Here is a 21,633-nt window from a genome sequence, read left to right as displayed (position 1 = left end):
TTGTGATGCGTGCGTTCAAGAAGTGTGGACTCTGTTTGGATGATGATGTCTCCTACAGCAGTGACGAAGAGTGTGGCAGCACAACAGAGGAAGAGTCCTCTTCTGACGACGAATAAATGTCTTTTTCTGTGTGAAAAACTTTTTCCATTTTTGCCTATCGAAAAGTAGGGGGGGGGTCGACTTACATTCGGGTAAATACGGTACATCTTGGCGACAGGGACTCTACCATCTACCTGGAAGGAGGCATTAGTTGTTCCCATCCTGAAACCACGCAAACCCCCGAATACCCCATCCTCCTTTCGCCCTATGAGAATGACAAGCTGTATGGGAAAACTGATGGAGAGAATGGTTCTGCATTGCCTCGACTAGTGGTTCGAAAAGCAAGGTGTGTTCCCTCAAGAATGGCTGGATTTCGTCGCCACCGAAGCTCCATGGATCCAGTTCTCGACCTAGTCTCTACATCCCAACTTGCTCGTGCTTATGGGCGGATCGTCGTATCGGTTTTCCTGGACATCAAGTGTGCATATGGTACCGTCTCACACGTTTGTGTGCTCCATGCCTTGTGGTATTTTGAAGTATCTGGTCAACTCTTCAGCTGGCTCCATGATTTCCTTATGGACCAAACTGTCACTGTCCGCACGTCCCACGGCCAAAGCCCTAAGCATCCTGTTCATCAAGGCGTACCCCAAGGAAGCATTCCGAGTCCTACACTCTTTAATGTGGCAATGGCAGACATAAAATCAATAATTCCTAGCAAAGTAGCATTCTCTGTGTATGCCGATGATGTTGCCCTTTGGACAGTAGGCAAGTCATGACCAGCCATTCAGCGCCGTTTGCAACTAGCCTTAAAGAATGTCAGTGTGTCCCTCATGCGACTTATAATGGACATTTCGCCCGAAAAGTGCATCGAGCTCCCGTTCACTCACAAGGCTCTTTGCCTCTTTGGGTTGGTGCAAATAAGCTCGAGCCTATACGTTCCCATTGCTTCCTTTGTGCAGTCCTGGACTCGAACCTGCGCTGGGCTCGCCACATGAAACAACTTTAAACCAAAGTGCAGCGATGGCTTCCTGCAATTCAACATCTTTCTGGCTTAGGATGGGCTCTGGGATTGGGCTGTGATCAGCGCCCTATTCTAGCTGTTCACGCGGCTTTGGTGAGGGCGACTGTGCTTTACAGTCTTCCAACCTTGCACAGGATTTCTACGTCATTAAATGCACTTCAGACCCCGTTTGCCCAAAGCCTTCGTCCCTGGCTTGGAGTTCCAAGAAGGCTGAAACACAGCAAGTCCTAGCTGAAGCTGGTGAACTCCCGGTGGAGGTTCTCCGTGAGTGTGAAACAGCTCGACACTTCCTACGATTGCATGCGCACATTCCCTGTCACCCACTCCTCAGGAAAATTCGATGATGTCCTGAAAGTGACTAGAGTAGTGAAAGTGCAGAGTTCTCCGAGTCCTGAAAGTGATTTCCATCATGTACTGCAGAGGACACGCCAGGCTCTCACTGGCTTCATAGCTAAGGACGTCACACTGCCGGATGCCCCCTGGTCTCTGCCTGTGCCGCCTACCTTCGTATGTCTTCCAGACCTTCAGGACCGAAGAGATCAGGTTCCCCCCAAGTCCTTCGAGCCCATTTTTATGCTCTGGTAGACACGAAGTTTTCTACCTCTGGCGCAGCCACATCCAGCCCACCAACACTCTGCCCTCGAAGCTCTCTTCACCTTTCTGGATACCATAGGACTTCGATCCTTATTGTGGAGGGGCTTATTGTTTCATTCCCCACATCACCACCAGCAATGGGGTAGAGTATCGCTCCTGACAAAGAATCTCCCCATTCATCATCTTGTAATCAAGTTGTCGTTATGAGATTGATGAAGTGTGAGAAGGAAAGAATGCAAGAAAAAAGAAGTAAACAAGGAGGGGAAGGAAAGAAAGGACGTTGTTAATGTTGCTAACATCACCACTGTTTCCCAGACATCTTATGTGGGTCAATCCACCCCCCAGCCACTTTTGCTGTCGATTGTCCTCTTTGAGCCAGCCTTCCTCAAACTCCCTCACAGGCCCAAGGTCACACTATGTGACAGGAAACGTAGCTTCCTTTATTTCCTTCCCCTCCTTGTTTACTTTTTTTTCTCCCATTCTTTGCATCTCACACTTGTTCACTCTCACCATTTACATGTCACATCTTGTATAAGAGAGAAACTGATGTTCTGAGGCTGGAACACATAGAAGGGGCAGATACAAACAAAGCCTCAATTGCCTAAGAAATCAACGATGAAAGATGAAAGTCACTGAAAAGGTTAGCCAGCTGTAGGGATCCAGAAGATGTGGGTTCGATCCCTACAGCTGGCTAACCTTTTCAGTGACTTTCATCTTACATCTTGTATGTTTTATATATTAATGTATCATCATATGTTGTACCTTTACACCTGAAGAAATGTAGTCTGCTACATGAAAGCTAGTGTCCATTAAAGTAGTGTTCATCTTTGGTTGTCTTTAACATATTTTGAAGTAATACAATCAGCCACAAAAAATATATTTTTTGAACCACGCAAAACTAGCTATTTTTGCAGCGGTAATGAAATATAGTTAAAGTGAAACCACAGTTTACAAACGCATGTTTTAACAAGGTTTCATTATAACCGAGGTACTCACACAGTTCACCATTTATTGCGGTGAAGCTCAGGTTTTTGATTACTTTTGTTCTCACAACAACTCACTAAAATATTAATGTCATAATCAAGTACAGAAGGATCACTCAGCCTGTCAAATTGGAAAACTTGCTAACACAGCCTAGTAAAAAGAAACAAAGCCTAGTACGTTGGAAGACGTTTGGGTAACTCTTTTGGTTTTATAACTAACTGTAAAAGATCAAAGGTGTTACACAACTAGAATGGATTCATGAGAAGCTGACACAATGTCTTCTGTCCTGACACAAGCTTCTGTCCTGAGGCAACTCCCTTCCTGACACAATGTCTGTATCGCAAGCGAGCCCGTTGATCGAAGGATAATTACAATTACCCACAAGAAAAGATAGGCACAATCGAGTATCATGTCATGACCAGGTTAAGTGCATCACGTAACCAAAGTAAGAATAGTGCCATATGAAGGCGAATTGCACCACACATTAATTATCCCCATGTTTATGACCAGCACTCACCTAGATGACTTTGGAAGTGGACTTAAATGAGTACAGAGGGCAATACGAAAAAGTTTCAGATAAAGATGTCTGATGAAAGTGTGTGTGTCAATTTATTGGACAGCACAAACGGTTCTGATATGTGCAATTTGTTTCCCAGAAAGAAAAAAAAACTTACATAAACATAGCTCTGCGCGTTCACCTTTAACTTGCCACTCCAAGTCTAACGAGGAGGAGAAGCATGATGCCACATCACTGATGACATTACACAGTTCGTATGTTCTGGTTCGCAGGTCAGTGGGGGTCAGTGCCCTGTCCCATTGCCACCGTAAACCAGTTTGGCAAGTTCCCTGGAGAATTGGGGATAGAAGTAGGGTTGCCACCAGGCCGGTATTATACCGGCAAGGCCGATTATTTGCTCGCTCTGCCGGTTGCCGGTAGGAAGGTGATACTGGCAGCGTTTTGCCGGTATTTGTGGCTCAAGACCTCTTCACAAGGGCTTTTGCGAGGTTTTCGCTTCAACATTCCACTACAGCTTGAATAAATCTGGAGCAAAGTCCCAACTCCGCAGTCACCAGTCGTTCTTATTTATTCATTATTATTATTATTATCATTGTTATTCATCAAGTTTTGTGTTAGGAGGGGACAAGATCAGTGGTTGTGCGAAGCTATTGGAGGTTGTGTCGAGCCAGATGGAACTTAGGCTGTATACAACCATCATGAGATCTCCTCCTGCAAAGAAGGGATTGTGTGCATCGATGCGTTTCTCAGAGTAAATAACAATCCGGTTGCTCCAATACGATCCAGTGTTCTGTTCATGCCTGTTTATAGCAATTTCTAACATCAATGATCCAGCCACACACAGGAACTTATGTTTCCTCGTATTATCTCTCTGTCTCTGTGTGTCCTCATCCACCCCTCACCCACTTTCCCTTTCCCGCGAGCATTTCCCCTTTCCTACTATACCACCTCCTCTCCCTCAGCCGGTATTTTTCACTAAGAAAGGTGGCAACCCGAGATAGAAGGAGAGGCCAAATCATCAAGTCATGAGCAATGCTTTTTCAGAGCCCCGAACAGCCAAGTAGCAGACAACAGCTGAGAAGCGGACAACATTTCTCTGGACTGATATATTAACATTGCCTTGAGTTTGAGGGGAAAACACAGGACGAACGCAGGACGAGATGAACAGATAGACCCACGAACCAGCAATGAAGCTTTAATACACAAAGGGCAAGGGAGACAGGGTAAAAAGAAAGTGTACACTCCGGCGTCTCAGCATAGGGGAATATGAGGCGCGTAATACGAACCTCTTAACGGTCGGTGGTAGCATCGATAACTGCACAAGGGACCGTGTGTGCTTACAAAGAATGGAAAGGTATTCCAAAGCAGTACAGATTGCAAAAAGGACGATAAAAAGTAAAAACATTGGTAACAGTAACAGTAAATTATATATACAAATATAAATATACAAGCAAAACTCAGAAGTGAACAAGGTACGGAATAAAATGTGTTTGAGTCTCTCCCATGGAATTAGTCAAGATTAAAGAAGTTATCCGGGGCTAACGGGGTGCTAACTGTGATAATTATGACTCTACAGGGGTGAGTTACTTCTCATGATGCATCTTACTGGCCTGCTTAAAGTGCCACCATGAACTAGATCTCTGTATCTTCAGAACCTACCACAGTTATGTTACTGAAACCTGCTGGTCTCACTTTACATTCCTGCAAAATCTTTTGGCTCTACATGATGCAAAAGCTAGAGAAAATTAGTTTTTATTTTTGAGAACTGTGACATGTTAGGCTGAGACGGAGAGCCCGGCTCTCATCTGGCAACGTTGTTGTCTTTCATGTCTTCCAGGGGCTTACTTTTTGCACTCTGTTAGCAGAGCCCCACGTGACATATCGTGCGACCGCTCTGACCTTGGAGAAAACACAAAGGAGCGAGAAGACATCTTTCCCATTTTCCCCTCTTTTGATCAGCCTCACATGACCCCTTCACCACATGACCCTTCCCAAATGCTGCATCGTTACTAGGAGACGAGTGGTCTTCTGGTTATGTCACCCACTCATTGAAACTAGTGGAGGCTCAGCAGATCTTCAAAAATTGACAGAAATGCACAGCGTTCGTAAACAGGATTGAAATTTCGTGTATAGAATCCTTGAGGCACCTTCTTTTCATGGACTAAATAAAATAAACACTGTTTTCCGAGTCCGGAGTTGCACTTTAACAGATTTACATAAAGAAAACATGGTGTTAAAAATGACTTCTGTGCTACTTTAATAACCATTAGCTGGGAGTTAATATGACACTGCAATAAGAAAACTGCCTCTGCTTCTTTGACCTCTGTTATCTTTGACCATATTGTCTCACCTGGAAAGCATTCTGTGATATGTACCTCCGTGGTTTCAATGGTACTTCCATCGTAATCTGTGTGGTTTTTTGGTGACACAGGGAAGCTGTTGTCTTGAGGTTCTTCCTTCACATGGATGGTATCCCTTCCATTCATTGTAAACTCTGAAGAAAACAAGAACATCCATATAATCCACTGCGAGAATATAATCCACACATTGAGAGTGGGGCATACGAGAGCTACTACAGCCACCTGACATTAGAAAGATTAACCAAACGAGGAAGAGCGTTGACAGTGCCACACTTTACTGGTGGTCTTTTAAACCGATAGTGACACTTTGATAGATGTGGCACCATGCATGGATGGTATTGCACACTACAGTACAGACCAGTTTCACATCACTTCAGGCAGGGAGGACCCATTGACCTCCTGGATTTTCATTATTTTTTATATGTAGAAGTTCACTGCACATGATGATCAACAGTGGTAAAATGAATAATTTCTACCGAATAGCTTTAGTGAAAAAACATCAAGAAAATCCGGCCCTGAATTCGAGTACAGTCAAACTCCTTTATAGCGAACACCTTTTTAACGAAAATACCACTATAGCAAATTTTTTTGCGGTCCTGCTGGAGCCCTATAGGTCCAATAATGGACATCCTTTTTATCGAAAATGCCTTTACTGCAATTTTTTTTTGCTGCCCCCTGAGTTTCGTTGTAAAGGAGTTTGACTGTATTTCAGTTTTACTCTGTTTGCATGCATATATGTATCTCCTGAGTTTTAAAAGATATTGTAGTGAAATTTTTGTATGCTTCAGTATGCCTACAGGCCAGCAGTGCGAGCGCAAATTTTGGCACGCAGGTGCAATGCTCTGCGCTATAAAAAAATGGCAAACATGCTCTCTCTCGCAGTTTCGTTCCAACTTTGACATGAGATTTCTCTGGCTGTACATGTCCCTCAGTACCATACTTGATATCAGTTCACTCAGCTTTTAATGCTCTTTCATCTGATATATCTATTGTGCATATAGCACCTCCTAGAATTATCTGCTGAAACAGGCAAATGTTTAGGCATATTTAAAAAAAACAAGGATTTTGCGCATTCATTTTTCGAAAAGGCCCCTTTTGATTTCATTTATATTTTGCTACGACGTGGGCCAGATGTTAGACCTTTCATCTGACGTAAAAAAATTCTGCTTCAAAAGGTGAACACTGGCAATAAGTGCGTTAAAATGCGGCCCTACTCCATGTGCGTACATGTCGGAGCCCAGCTGCCGTTACCGTGGGATGGCGGGCCTCCTGTCGATGTCGTACAAGAAAGGGACAACTTTGTGTAATCAAAAGCGGTAGTTTGTGACGATATATTTACAAGTCTACGGAAGCGGAAGCAGTATTTTGCAATGACAGCGACAAATGATTTCACTCAGTTTCTATGAAAACGTCACTTTTCTGCATTCACCGTCCACGGTACGAACTATGAATGTTTCTCAGCCTCCACTTTCCAATGTCTTGCTTTGCCACGCATGCGAACCTTGTATGCCGCTTTGATGTGGTATCAACTTTCCCATTCCTTTTTCTTTTGCATTCTAAAAGAAGCCATGTCCTCAGCGCGTAGATGGAGTAAATGGACGCACTTTAGGTGTTTTGGCAAGCACGTTATCATATCTTGTGACCCTAGGATGACGTCTTGCTCGGGTGAACGCAAGTTAGGTGTCGTGGCATGGTGCTTGATTATTTCACCTATCCTAGCTGTCACACGCAATTCTGTCGTTGCCTGTTCCTGTGAACAGCCGTGTCGCGCTCACAAAAGTAGAGTTCATAGAGAGTTCATGGAGAGTTCATAGAGCCTATGTCGATTTTTAAAATGGCTCGCCGCTCCATCTGACACGTCTATCATTAGCTGCAAGAGGAACATTCTTGTCGAGCCACTCTTCAATAGCGACGGACGCTAACAGCGAAGGTGCTGAAATGTTACACAAGTCTTCGTTCACCACACCAAAACTGTAAGTTTGTGTGCCAGCTGTTACCACGCGTGTGAATATGGAAATCTGTGTTTCCCCAGTGGCACGCTTGTATTTCGCTACACATAGCAATTGTCCAGTTTTCAGCAAAATCGAAGTGCATTATGTGCATCTTGGAAGGTGGATTAGTATTGGCTCCCGTATGGCTTTGCTCTGAACGTCTCTAATGTAAATATGACAAATGTTCGAACATGCCCACTTCCTTAGCTTTGAGAGGAAATGCACTGTTGGAACTTCAGCTCAGAACACACGTTTTCTGCTGAAAGCCCTCTGCATAACTTAAAAATATCATAAAATGAAGTAAAACAAGCTTCGTGGGAACTTGCGGTGACCCTAGAAAAAGCAACTCTTAACTCGTTATCTATTTGTACAGTATGCGTATCACCGTGTACGCAGCTTGCAAGATAGAGGTTTTCCCTTCCCTGACCATTTAGTCGTTGATATACTGCTTTACGGCAACGTAGGATTTTATTCAGAGGCTTTGTGAGAAATAACGAACTCCCAAGTGTGGATTCTTTCTTCAGCAGGACGTCAAAAGTTTGCGACGAATAGCACAGGTAAGGCTAAGGACAGGTAGGATTTAAAAAACAAAGGACGCATCGACAGGAGGCCTGCCATCCCGCGGTACCGCCAGCCAGGCTCCGACGTATCCAGAGTAGGGCCGCATTTTAACATGTTAATTGCCAGTGTATGCCTTTTGAAGCAGAATTTTTTTATATCAGATGAAAGGCTTAACATCACACTATGTCCTGGCAAAATATAAATGAGATTGAAAGGGGCCTTTTCAAGAACCGAACCCACATAATCCTCGTTTTTTTTAAATATGCCTAAACATTTGCCTGTTTCAGGTATATGCACGACAGATATATCAGATGAAAGAGCATTAAAAGCTGAGTGAACTGATATCAAGTATGGTACTGAGGGACATCTACAGCCAGAGAAATCACACGCTCAAGTTGGGACAAAACTGTGAGAGAGAGAGAGCATGTTCATCATTTTTTATAGCACAAAGCGTTGCACCTACGCACAAAGATTTGTGCTCGAACTGGTGGCCTGTAGGCATACTAAAGCGTAAAAAAATTTCACTGTAATATCTTTAAAACTCGGGAGACATACACGTGCAAACATGGCAAAAGTGAAACACTCAAATTTAGGGCCGGATTTTTTTGCACGAAAACTATTCAGTAGAAATTACTTATTTTACCACTGTTGGTCATGTAGCTTCTGAATATAAAAAACTAATAAAAATCCAGGAGGTCGATGGGATCTCCCTGCCTGAACTGACCTGACACCGACCTATAGAGGAATAATAATTATGTCTTGCATACTTGTGTATTGTGTCTCCCACCACCTCCCCAAGCTCAAGGAAGTGACTATCCCCATCGTTACACCAGCTTGCTTGCGTTTTAGTGCTCTGTTCGTCAGGGGGGGAATGTTATCAGTATATAGGGTGTCCCAGAAAGCGTGTCATAGAATTGTAATTTAAACCACCTAAAATCATGCGGACAACGATATTTGTTCTTACAAGGTTTTTGCCACCTCCTGAAGTGAATGCTGTATAACGCAAGTTTAATTATGCAAATATTTGCGAACTTAAGTTGGAAATTTGCCAAGTAAAGGTGTCTTTTTTACCCCATCAATGTGAAGGACGTGTCTAATTTACTCAAATTAATACTGACAGGGATATTCAGGAGCTATCCTATCAGAAAAAATAGCCGAACATCATGCTCTACGGAGCTCCCAGAGGATAGCGCGTGACGAATTTTTCAGCGCATTGGTTGTCAGTCCGATGAAAGGAGGTTGAAATCCAGCCCACACCAGCATCGCAGAAAGAGATAAAACAGGCATGGCTTACCGTGTCCGGCTTTCGCTGGGATCATGCTTTCCCTCTCCCAATTTCAGGAACTGTCACTTTTTCTACTATGTATCACTTTGTGGGCTGGGTTCGGAGCCTTCCTTCATCGGACTGAACGCCATCGCGCTCAAAAAGTTGTCGCAATGTTATAGTCCGGTGCTCCGAAAAGCATGATGTTATGGCTATTTTTTCCGGTGGGATAGCTCACAAATGTCAGTGTCAATTATCATGAATTTGAGTGAATTCGGCACACTCTTCATATTGGTGGGGCAAAAAAGTGACCTTTACTTGGCAAATTTCTGAGTTCAGTTCACAAATATTTACATAATTAAACTTACGATACACGACATTCACATCAGGAGGTGGCAAAAGCTTGGTAAGAACAAATGCCGTTGACCACATGATTCTAGGTGGCGTAGTTTATTTATTATAATGCAATGACACGTTTTCTGGGACACCCTGTATAGGGGAATGTGAAGCACAGTGAGACGAAAAAGTTTGTCGATTTTTGTATTTTTGTACAGGAAAGAAGATGTTGCATTTTTATCTCCAATGCCTAGAACAAATCTTGTTTTACACTGGCCATACATAATAAACCCTACTTTTGAGAAATACTCTGACAAACTGCGAAAATATAGACAGCTAACTTTTGTAACTGTGTGCCCCAGGCTCGGGCAGAGCGTAACAACCAGTGAGGGAGTATGATACCAAGAGCATACAACAAATTAATTGATGCAAAGTCAACTATGAACATGTAGCAGGGCTCGAGGCGTCTGGTGGTGGGAGTGCACCATGGGGTATGCAAGACGTTAACATATCAAGTCCGTCCGTCTAGCCATACGAGGAACATCTGGATCGACAAACGAATTCGGAACTAGCTCTGCCCCAGAAAACCAACTCTGCATTTCCCTGCTGGATTCCCTCCTGTCAGAAACCCAACTTACTATTCATCGACCTGGAGTGCCCCATGTGCTCCCGTAACACAGAGCCCCATCACACGGCTACTGAGATGGTAATGTCAGCACATGACTGAACACAAGCAAACAGCATGCCATATCCTTTGATTCTAATTCTGAGTTGTTCCACTTTCATATACTACAGTCACAATGCATAGGATTCAGGTCACCATTGTTGTATACAGCAAAAAATGTAAAAATTATTTTCCACGTCAAACTACGTCCACTAATATGGTTTGCCTACCGGTTACAGACTGCTTGTTGACTTGCGTGAACTGATGAAGATGTCGCACTGTTTTGGCGGATCAGTTACAGTTTCGCTTTCCTAAGGTTCCTGAATGAGGAAGATATGCGCAATGTAACACTCTGCCCCATGGCTCATGTTCCTGTGATGTTCCCATGCCTCCTGTTCCCCTGTCCTTATTTAACGCATGTACTCATTATGCTCTGACATCAAAGCTCCAGCTGCTCCCACTGGTTGTTGCAAGCACATGATCCCTCTTATGCTTCCTCATTGACTGAGATGCCTGCCATGACGTCAGAGCGTCATCGGTTTCAGTTTTCACTGTGCTGGTTTTCTATGTGTCTACCAACCCTTTGCTGTGAAACTTTGCAATAACATTGCATTGCATTTAACATTTATCCATGATAATTTGAGACAAAGCGTCACGACTAAGCCAAATGCTCTTCTGGATGCTGGCAAATATCCATCATCTAACATTGTGGCCACAATCATAGATGCCTGCGGATCATTGGCTTCATAAGCAAATGGGTTAAATAGGTGGAGTGTTCCATGTATTTTGTCTCTTCACAAATGAAAGCAGTTATAACCAAACAAAACTTTTATTATTATTTTTTTTTGCAAGGCAGTGGGTGAATGTTGAATGCGTGTGTTTAACGTCACTATGTATGTTGAAGAGAGTAGTACCTAAGAAGCTGCTTCATGAAGTAGAAGCTGTCAGCATGAAACATAATGAGATTGACAATGAAAGATGAAAGTCACTGAAAAGGTTAGCCAGCTGTAGGACTCGAACCCACATCTTCAGAACATCAGTTCTTTCATGTATAATGAGATTGCTTTGATGTTTGGAATCTCCGAAGCAGCTGTGTCTGGCAGTGCAGAAACAAGAAAACGACTATCCTTGTGTTTGCTGGCCAAGAGCGAGGCCATCCACTCCCTAAATGCGGGACCATAGGAAGACACGGAGGGCACGCACTTCCCAAGCCTCTGCTCTCGCTTTCAGAGCTGGCACAGCATTACCGTTGTTTCGCATGTCGCAAGGCTTCTACCATGGCGCACCAATCTAACCAACTGCGTCACCTTCCATTAACCAGCAGCTGTCGCTGTTTTGTCTACCGCAAGGCTTCTGCCATGGTGCACCAATCAAACCAACGGCTTCGCTGTCGGTTAGCCGACGTACGCATGATTACCGCATGGCCTTGTTCTCATTTTGACGGACAGCGAAGCCGTCGGTTAGACTGCAGGGGAGAGGCCTTGCGGCAGGCGAAATAATAGTAGCTACACTCCCGTCTAAGCGTCGTTCAGAAGTTGGATAGATTGGTGTGCCACGGCAGAAGCCCTGCGACACGCGAAACGATAACGCTGTGCACAGAGGCTTGGAAAGTGCCTGCCCCAGTGGCAGCTGCTGGTTTACGGATGGCAAATCAGTTGGTTAGATTGGTGCACCATGGAAGAAGCCTTGCGACACGTGAGACAATGGTAACACTGCTCCATCTCTTAAGCGAGTGGAGAGGCTTGGGAAGTGCCTCCCCTCCTCGTCCTCCTATTGGCACGCATCCATGAGGCAGAGAGTGTGTGAAAGGTAGACCATTTTCCATAGCATATCGACCTATTTCACCTACTTCACCAGCTTCCGACGTACTTGGCAAAGAAGCAATAGTAGAGAAAGAATCTTTAATCACTGGCATGACAAGGGTAAGGGAGTCGAAATTCCTGTTTCTCTCTTCCTTTCTTAAATTGTGCTTGTTCATCCTTAACACTGTGTTCTTGTTCGCACCTGCAGGCCATCCCACGCATTTTAATTCAAATGTCATAACAAGTAACGCACGTGCCACAGGGACTGCTTTGCACATCGATTAACCATTACAGGGCGTATAGGACGAGTGGGAAAACCTAAATTTATTCCCACTTCTTACTTATGGAAGAAGCCTTGCAACACACAGAACAATGGTAATGCTGCGCCATCTCTTAGGTGAGAGGAGAGGCTTGGGAAGTGCCTGCCCTCCTTGTCCTTCTATTGGCCCACATCCAGGAGGCAGAGCCTTCCTCGGTCTTGGTCAGCAAACGCAAGGATAGTCGCTCCAGGATCATAAGCACGAGCAGATCTCTAGATTCGAACCTTCCTTAACACTCCCCCACCCAATGGTTGATCCAGAATCCCAAGCATGGAGGGGTATTGGAAAAAAAATGGGAGGGGGGGGGGGGGGGTCATTATTATAGTTAAGTCATTACAGCTCAACATATCATTACCGACATGAGTCTAAATCTGAAATCGCAAGGGTACCCCCCGTAGGGGGTGCACAGGTGGAAAAGTTAGGGGGTGTCACTGATCATTTGGAGGGGTGTTAGGGGGCATAGGGGGGATCTGTATAAATCACTGCCCCTGCCCGATGCATCTCGCATATTTAGACCTCAAGAGGATGAAGTAGCTGAATTGGTCTTGTGATGAAGGAACCAGTGGTTGTCTTGAGGGTGCACGATCGTACAAGTCCATCACGTCCACTATGAACCTCCTGCACCCTTGCAAACTTCCAGAACAGACTTGGCTGCGGCTGGTCTGCCAGTAATACGAGCGGATGCGATAGGACGCTGTTGGAAACTGCATGTCAACTCAGGTTTGCAGGTCTAAGCTGTTGTAAGCAATCCTTGTTTCACTGCCTCCAGCTTGCAGTGAGGAGCCTTTCCTTTGCTCGAATAACTTTTCGGCGTCTACGCACGCTACCTGACGTCTCTTAATTGGCAGAAAGGCCGTGAGTCATTACTCCAATAGCAAACGTGACTGAGACAGAGCTTGGGTGCCGCCAGGATCTTCTGACATTTGTGTCAATGGCCGTGAGTCGACGATAGCTCCGACTTCTGTTAGTACGATCAGCAACTGTTGGAAGTCTAGATGACTTCGACAAAGAGTTCTTCTGAGAGAATCTTTAACTGAGTGTACCATACGCTCCCAGAAGCCTCCCCACCAGGCAGCACATTCGGCAATGAACTCCCATGTTATTCGAGCTTGTGTCTCACACTCCCGTACTGCTTGGAACTGGTTCGACAGTAAGGCAGTGATCTCCCGAGCGGCCATCTTAAAAGTTACGAAGTTGTCTGAGTAGATATTCCTTGGCAAACCTCGGCATGCTACAAAATGTTTGATGGCCATAAGGAAGTCCTGAAGGACTGATCGGAGACGAGCTCAAGATGAGTAGATCTGGTAACTGTGCAAGTAAAGAGAGCTACGTTTTCATTTTGTTGCTCTTCTGCCACTCTGCAACAAAGTGAACCCACAAAATTTACGCCCACAATCTCAAATGCATGTTGCTCCGTGACCCTATCAGCAGGCGAGGGCTTCATGCTCTGTGCATGGATGTGTCTTCAGTCGTCGACAGAAAAGACACTGATAGAGAGCATACTTAACTGACTGACGACCTCTGATTATCCAGTAGTCTTTTCTTAACTGGTGCAGCGTTTCTTGTACACCGGTGTGGGACATCCTTAAGTCTCACTTCAGTATTATAAGCAGCGTGAACCAGGCTTCTGATGCCAGTGGTAACAGTAAGGAATGCTTGGTTGACTGTGACTGTTGCGAGCACTGTAGACGACCTTCCAGTCACAGGATCTCATCGTTATCCCAGTAATGGCCAAAATTCTGAAGCTGAGAAGACCTTCCTGTAAGGAGTGTTGTCTGAGCAGCTTTGGCCCAGTAAAACTCTGATGTTACCATTTCTTCAGTAGAGAGAGGACCCCATTTCTTAACGCTTGAACGCTTGTATTGTAAGTAGAAAGCTTAAGCTTGAAAGTTGTGTACATAGCGCAGTATTCATGTGGTAACTCGAAGTCGTCGAGTGGCACTACTGAAATGTTTGGGTGAAAGCAAATGTATCGTGCAGTTGACCAGTGCCACATCAGTGTCCAAGCATTCCTCGTGTCCTTCAGTGCAGCCTGGATCTGCTGTGTGCAGCCATGCTTTGTCTTGTTCGGACATCGGGGGCATTTCTACCAAACCTCACAGTCACGGAGCTGATGCCCTCCCACGCGGAGCTTTGTATAACTTAGGGCTGCCCTGTGAGTTTGAGTTTTATGTTTTTAAAAAACTGGGGTTAAAAACTGGGTTTTATTTCAGGAGCCATAAAACAGAATCAAGTCAGGAGATATTGGGTGAAAAAGTAGATTTTTGGGTGGAGAAAAAAAAAGTGCTCTTCAAAATTGAGGTTATAACACATGATATGGGACAGCTGTGCTGAACGGGCAATCCTTAAGGTTCCCCAGTGCCTGTACTGGTGGCTGAATTGGCACTTTGCAAAGTTCATTTTCGGGTTGTACTGTGTATCGGTATACTGCATTGAAAACAAATTCTGATTGGCTTTCTTCATTTGTGCCTAAAGTGTGGAGAATGGATCACACATTTGGTAACATATAATAAATAAAAATATTATAAAACAACATGTTTAACAGACTGCACGTCACTGTAGCACGCGTAAAACCCTTCAGAAGCTAAGTTAAGACCCTCTTTTTTCTGCTGCGGCAAATTCAAAATTCTGCGGCACTGACTTGTAAATTCCGCGGCTTTCCGCGGCTAGCAGTCAACAGCTGCATGAATTGGGAGACACTTTATTTTCTTGGATAATGTGGGAACAAACAATGTTATAAAATTACAGGTTCAAAGCACTGTTGTGGCCCAGTATTACACACATGATATCTTAGTATTACATACACTTTATACCTGCTGAAAGATCTTTCAGCATCAACAGAGCTCATAAGAACTTTATAGGAAGGAGTTTACAATACATGCCCTGGGGAAGTTACATTTTTAGTACACCCCTTTTTGTTCTTGAAGGCAACCTCCCAGATATCAAATCAAAATCCGCCACTGCTACTGCTAAACTGTATACGGGAGGGACGCCGCCCCTTCCTCAGGTGAAGTATACACAATAAACTTGGGCTAATGTTATCCTAAGCTAAACTACAATCTGTCTGTTTTGTCCTGCAGCATAAACAATTTCGTAAAGCAGAACATGAAAGAACTGATGTTCTGAGAAGATGTGGGTTCGAGTCCTACAGCTGGCTAACCTTTTCAGTGACTTTCATCTTTCTTCGTAAAGTAGGCTTCAATTTTGTAGGGGCGGCTTCACCTCATGCAGGGAAGCATCAGGTGAAGCCCACTTTCGGGAGGTGTCGTTCGTATTCGGCGAATAGTCAAATTATCCGTAAACCCGAATATTGGGCATTTCAATTCGCGAATCGGATACTTCGAGTGATTGGTATTCCACTCGAATTTGAGAACTCTAAAATCCACACACCCTTAAAAATAAAGGATTCCGTGAAACTCTGTGCCAAACGAAGTATTCCGCGAAATTTCGCGGAATCACAGAAAACGAAGGGCCTTAGCTATAGTGTATTATTAACTGAGTCAGTCAGGAAATATGTTGTCATCACGCACAGAATTAACTGATACATCAGCGGGGTGGTGAGATATTTTGTTAACGGCGCTGCAAAATAGCAATGTAGTAGTATCTGACATCAGTGAAACACAGCACCTATGTCTCACAACAAAGAGGCACTTCTGGTGCCGTTTCATCAACTACAGATTTTTAATCATGATAATACTTTTTAAGGGTAATGAGTAAACTACTGGTAGCTCAAACCTCACCATTAAGTGTAGTCAGTTTGATTTAGGGGGTATTATGATTTATGTAGACGACTGGCTTATTTAGACGGCTGGTACAGTGCTGGACAAAAGTTTACGGAACACGCTCTGGTGCATTCCTTCTTCAGAATGACACAACCAGCAGCAAATGGTACTGTGTGGACTTACAAACAGGTGACTGGGATACCTAGGCACATGTCTGTAACTTCGTACAGTCCCATTCGCTGTTAGCATGTCACTCTGAGAACGGAATGCACCAGAGCGTGTTCCGTAAACTTTTGTCCAGCACTGCACATGACCGACGTCCGACAGTCGAAGACATAACATGACACTCAAACGGCAACGTGCCATCGCAAACTGGCGTGGCGTCTTTTGATAGCCATTGGTGTCTTGAGCAGCCCTTGAGCAGCGGCCTGGACAGCAAATGCCCACCCAGTACTTTTATCACTTATCTCTGCCAAGAGTTGCAGCACAGCATATGCACAGAGCATATGACAGCGTACGATTTCCGGGGAGGCAAATGTCATCATTTCTCTAACTGCAGCAGTGATTCCGTTCACTCAAGAAAACTGGCGCCCCCATACTATAGAGTGAATGGCTGATTTTGTAGGCTGGCATTGGCATGGAAGCAATGGCAATGGGCTGGCATTGTAGCATATAGGAAGCTCCTAGCATAGAAGTGTCAAGGTATCACATGCTTTTCATTAGCTCTGTATTGGATTATGCAGACTTCTCTGGCTGGAAGACAACAGCATGATCCAGAATAATGTTTGCCATAAATGACACAACACCTACAAAGCACATAGAGACATCAAATATTATATGCCAAAATTTGTTACCACACCATCAAAGTTTAGAAATATGCAGGTTTGTTGATGCAGTGATAAGACAGAGAAATCTGGCAGTGATTTATCCTGCTAGTTGAACAGCTGCAAAGGACCCATGCATATATCACCTAGATAGTCAGCAGTGATGAGCTCTTCCGTGTTTCCATGGTTTTCAGGTAAAGGGGATATGCCTTGTGGTTCTTCCTTGATGGAGGTAGAATCCCTTCCAGCCAGTACTCGTTCTAAGGGCAAACAAAAAGTATTGCTACACTTCAATTTTCTGTCAGTAGACCTATTGTAGCACTATCACATGGTATTTCTTAGCATGATGGAAGCACACGGTCACCTGTGTATGATTTAGTTAAGCATAAATTAGCTTGCATGTTTGAGACTATGGTCTGATAATCTTCACGTAAGGAACATCAACGTCAGCAGAGGGTACAGTGTAAAACCGTGTAAAGGACCCACAAACAAGGGAAACGGCTCTGCGTGTAGTTACCAAATTTAAGAAACGAGAAGTGTGCAAATTATATGGACCTGCTCAGCCAACAACCTTTGTTGGATTCAATGCAAGTTTCTTCCTTTATTTTCTTTCTCTTTTTTGTTTTTATGGAATGGTAGATGTGTGACATATGTAGCTCAAAGGCAGTTCCACCAGAAAAACAATGATGTACTCCATGTTGACCTTACAGTGGACTCCTCTTAAACGGAACTCCAAGGGAATGGAAATATTGTTCCATTTGTCAGAAGTTCCATTTAAGCAAAGTACACAGATTTCATGAAATTCAACTTTAATTCAAGATAATCAACTTCCACTACTGTAGCTAGCAAGGAAAAAAAGAACTAACAGCTGTTCTCTTCGCATTTTTCGATTTGTTTACAAAATATAACTGCTTGGAAAAAATTTCATGCGCATCTCAATCGTCTCAATGAGGTTTAGCTTTCTGTTCTGTCGGGCAAACTGCACATCCTCTTCCTGCGTCCAGGTTTCCGATATTACCTGTCGGGTTCTGGGTCAAAATCGCGAGTCAAAAACCGCGAGTCAAAAACCGCGAGATCCAAAAATCGCGATAGGAAGCATTAGCGACACACAAATATCGCGACACCAAAAACCGCGAGTAGGGGAAAACAACGGCAGGCAAAAAACGCGACAGCCGAAGACCGCGACTAAAAATGCGACAGCAAAAAACCTTACTCACTCTCCTTTAGAAGGGAGGATGAAAGGGGGGCATGAGGATATGAAAAGTAGGCTAACTTCCATTCCGGGAATAAAAGCCTTAAAGGAGTACAGAGGGCCATCCTAAAAATTTCAGATTAAGACATTTGATGAAAGTATGTGTGTCAATTTACCTGGTACCACGAAAGGTTTTGATGTATACAGTTTGTTTCCCCCCCCCCCCCCCCAAAAAAAAAGAAAGAAAAACTCACATAAACATGACGTTACAGGGTCCATACGTGTTCTGGTTCGGTCGTCAGTGGGGGTCAGCGCCCTTTGCCGCCGTAAACCAGTTTTGCCAGTCCCCCAGGAGAATTGGGGACAGAAGGAGCGGTCGGATCATGACCGATCCAGAAGCAATGCTTTTTCAGAGCCCCGAACAGCCGAGTAGCAGACGACAGCCAAGGCGTCAGCGCGAGGTCATGGGCAAATCACAGGCTTGTACTGCTCTCCACCACCGTTGCGCACACCGGTCCCTTTTTGCGGCGTACTTTAAATTCAATTTCTGCGATAATTATGATACTGTGGCGTGAATTACTTCTCATGGCGCATCTTACTGGCCTAATTAATAGTTTTATAGGAAGAAAGCAGGGTATTAAAAATGACTTCTGTGCTACTTTAAACTGCAGCTTTCGATGTGCTCAATCTGTATACTTCACACTTGTGTGTAACGCGTTACTTGTAATCAATTATATTTTTTAGTAATTTTTCGAGTAATCGATTACTCAGTAATTGGTTATATTTCCGGCAGAGTGAACGTGATAGCTGACGCGGGCAGGGAATGAGTGTATGCCATTCTCTAGCTCTTCCATGTCCGTATTTGTACGAGTAATTTCGGCCTCCGGCGGAGACCAACATATTTCAAGTCTTGTCAAATGTCTGAAACACTGACAGTCAGCACCGGCGTGCTCAAAAAGTATCCTCTTCAATTCTATGCAGGTTTGCTCGCGGGTTTTGGCCATTGCGGTTTCTGCCTATCGCGGTTTTGCCTGTCGCTATCTTTGGACGTCGCCTTTTTTGCTTGTCGCCGTTTTTGACCCTCGCGATTTTGTCTGTCGCGGTTTTTGACTCGCGATTTTTGGCGGTCACCTACCTGTCGGTATCATGTGGTATCATCCACATCACCCTTCAATGCACGGCCTGCTATGACGACAGCGTTGACTTTGGCATATCAAATTTCACGGTTTCTGTTTTAAATTTGCTCTTGCAATCATGCCCCCGAATTATCCGCAACTTCTTGACAGACTTCATGAAAACACATGTGGACGCGAGCTAAGCCTAACCTGATGGACTGGATTGCACTGGCTGTGACTTCCGCCCGGGTTGCCAGACATGAGTGGTAATCTTCCAGGTTCGGCGGCATCTCAGTACCCCTGACTTTGTTTCGTTTACCCGAAGTACATAAAGCGGGTTGTTTCAATTATCCGAAGATTTTTATCATTGCATATATAGGAAACCAACCAAAGGTGGCCCTATTGTTCCGTTTATCTGTAATTTACGTTTAACCGAGTTTCGTTTAGTGGGAGTCCACTGTATTTGTGCACTTCGCCCTCACGTTACTGTGTCATGCATTCTCATTCTGGTGAAACTCTCTATCCCTCTATCAGATCGATGTGCCACACACGTACCACCGCATCTGAAAGAAAAGAAGTAGTACTGTAGAAGTACGTGGAGAAAGAAAACGTACTGTATTGCTATGCGTATAATCCGTGACTTAGGTATCTGTTAAAGAAAGTTTGCTGGGGGTCCCCTGCAGCTTATGCACTAATGCTGCTTATCTCAGAAAAGTTTCTCCACTGGTCACAGAAGCATGCACATGGCTCACACGCATCGGCAGAGCTACAATGCAGAAAGTAACTATGAAGAATACTCGTCACTCTCAGTGCAGGACGACGTTGAATGCAACGCACATTTGTGAATGTTGAGGATTCGTTGATTTGTGCAAATAAATCTTGTTCAATTCATGTACGGTATGTGTGCCTATCCCATTGCATTCATTGTGATATCTTTCCGATGTACTAGCCGCGGCTTATGTGACGGTGTGGCTCATGCGCTAAAAGTTTACCCCAGTGAAAGAAAAACAATGACCTGCGGCTTATCCGCAGTGCTGCTAATACGTGTGAGAATATGGTATGCTGAATCCAAGATGGCCACCATGTTAGCAACATGGCCAAACATGCTTCCACTTTCTGTCATGACCTATTACATCAGCAATGCTTATGCGAGTGTAGCAGAGCTCTTGGAGCGGTACTGCCTACATATCAGAGGAACATTATTTTTCTTTTTATGAGCATACTTCTTTGCAGCTCATATCAGGAAGGGAAGCAAAACCTTGACAAGGCAAAACAGAACAAGTTTGTTTCAAACTTGACTAGCCACTATGTGTAAGGAAGCACAAATGATAGCACAAAAACATATACCAAATCACTTTTGTAAATGTGCCTTTGGACCAGTCAATTCACACTTCAAGGAATGCAGAAAGAATGCGACGTTTCGTTAAGGTTTCCCTAAAACATGTGCACCAGTGACATATGGGTGTCCAACATTACCTTGTAAATGCTGAAATACATTCGTTCATGCGCTACACACTTAGAAGATCTCATCTGTAAGAGAGCATCAGCACAAATATCGTGTGCTTCCATGTCCCTGACATTGCTGCAGCACAGGACATTCACTGCTTACTATTTCAGCCTCACAACCAGTAAACATGAAATTCACCTTCACGAAGTGTGGTTGATCAAACACACCGGAACGTCGCAAATAATATGCAAACTTAGCCTTCTATGTATAGCCATCTCTGCACACAACTCAGTTACGCCTGCCAGAAGTACATGAGCAGCATTTAATACTCATTCGCCTTCAACGCATCGAAAATCAACATTGCAGTTAAGAAATCTCAAAATCGAAACTACGCGACAACCTGGATACGTCTGCCATGTTGGAGTTTAGGTGCACCACCGACAGGTGATGCAAAACGTGAATAATAGCCATCAAACATGGCAGAAACATGATAAATTAATGCGTGAGTTTCACTCTAGAAAATACATGTTTCATCATACTTTTTTCCCTATTAACTGTGCGAGATTGAAGACCTCTTCTGGTAAGTGTAACCACGGTCAATAGGTTGCCTCTGGTTACTGCAGCTCTGAAAAAGTGCCTTAGCTTGTATATTTTTTTTCCTTTCTTTTTTTATAACCGATATTCGATGCATATTCAATCTAATGCTATGTTGTTAATGTGATGAGCCACTGTGTGTTGCATGACACAGCTTACTTGTTCTGCCCTGCCTTGGCCTTCAACTGTCGGCCAGCCGTATTAATTAAATAAATAAGTAAATGTCCCAAGGTGTCCCAATGATGATGTAGTAAAGGAAAGTGAAGTAAAATTTTTGGTCATGCAG

The 21,633-nt window shown here is 44.1% G+C and overlaps 1 protein-coding gene across 2 annotated transcripts in view; it reads right to left on the bottom strand.

Moving 5' to 3' along the window:
- LOC135378623 (zinc finger protein 492-like) overlaps window positions 1–21,633 on the bottom strand; it is a 48,362-nt gene that overhangs the window by 10,611 nt on the left and 16,118 nt on the right. The window contains exons 6-7 of one of the 2 annotated variants that reach the window (XM_064611699.1): window positions 17,146–17,259; window positions 5,506–5,649 (exon numbers count right to left, since the gene is read on the bottom strand). In XM_064611699.1, coding sequence (XP_064467769.1) covers window positions 5,506–5,649; window positions 17,146–17,259 — 258 coding nt within the window. Of the gene's footprint in view, window positions 1–5,505; window positions 5,651–17,145; window positions 17,260–21,633 lie in introns of both variants that reach the window. The other variant, XM_064611700.1, reaches the window with a different exon arrangement.

This window comes from Ornithodoros turicata, chromosome 1 (assembly GCF_037126465.1).
Source record: "Ornithodoros turicata isolate Travis chromosome 1, ASM3712646v1, whole genome shotgun sequence".
NCBI lineage: Eukaryota > Metazoa > Arthropoda > Arachnida > Ixodida > Argasidae > Ornithodoros > Ornithodoros turicata.
Note: the sequence above shows the minus strand (reverse complement) of the source record. Positions and strands in the feature narration are given on the sequence as shown.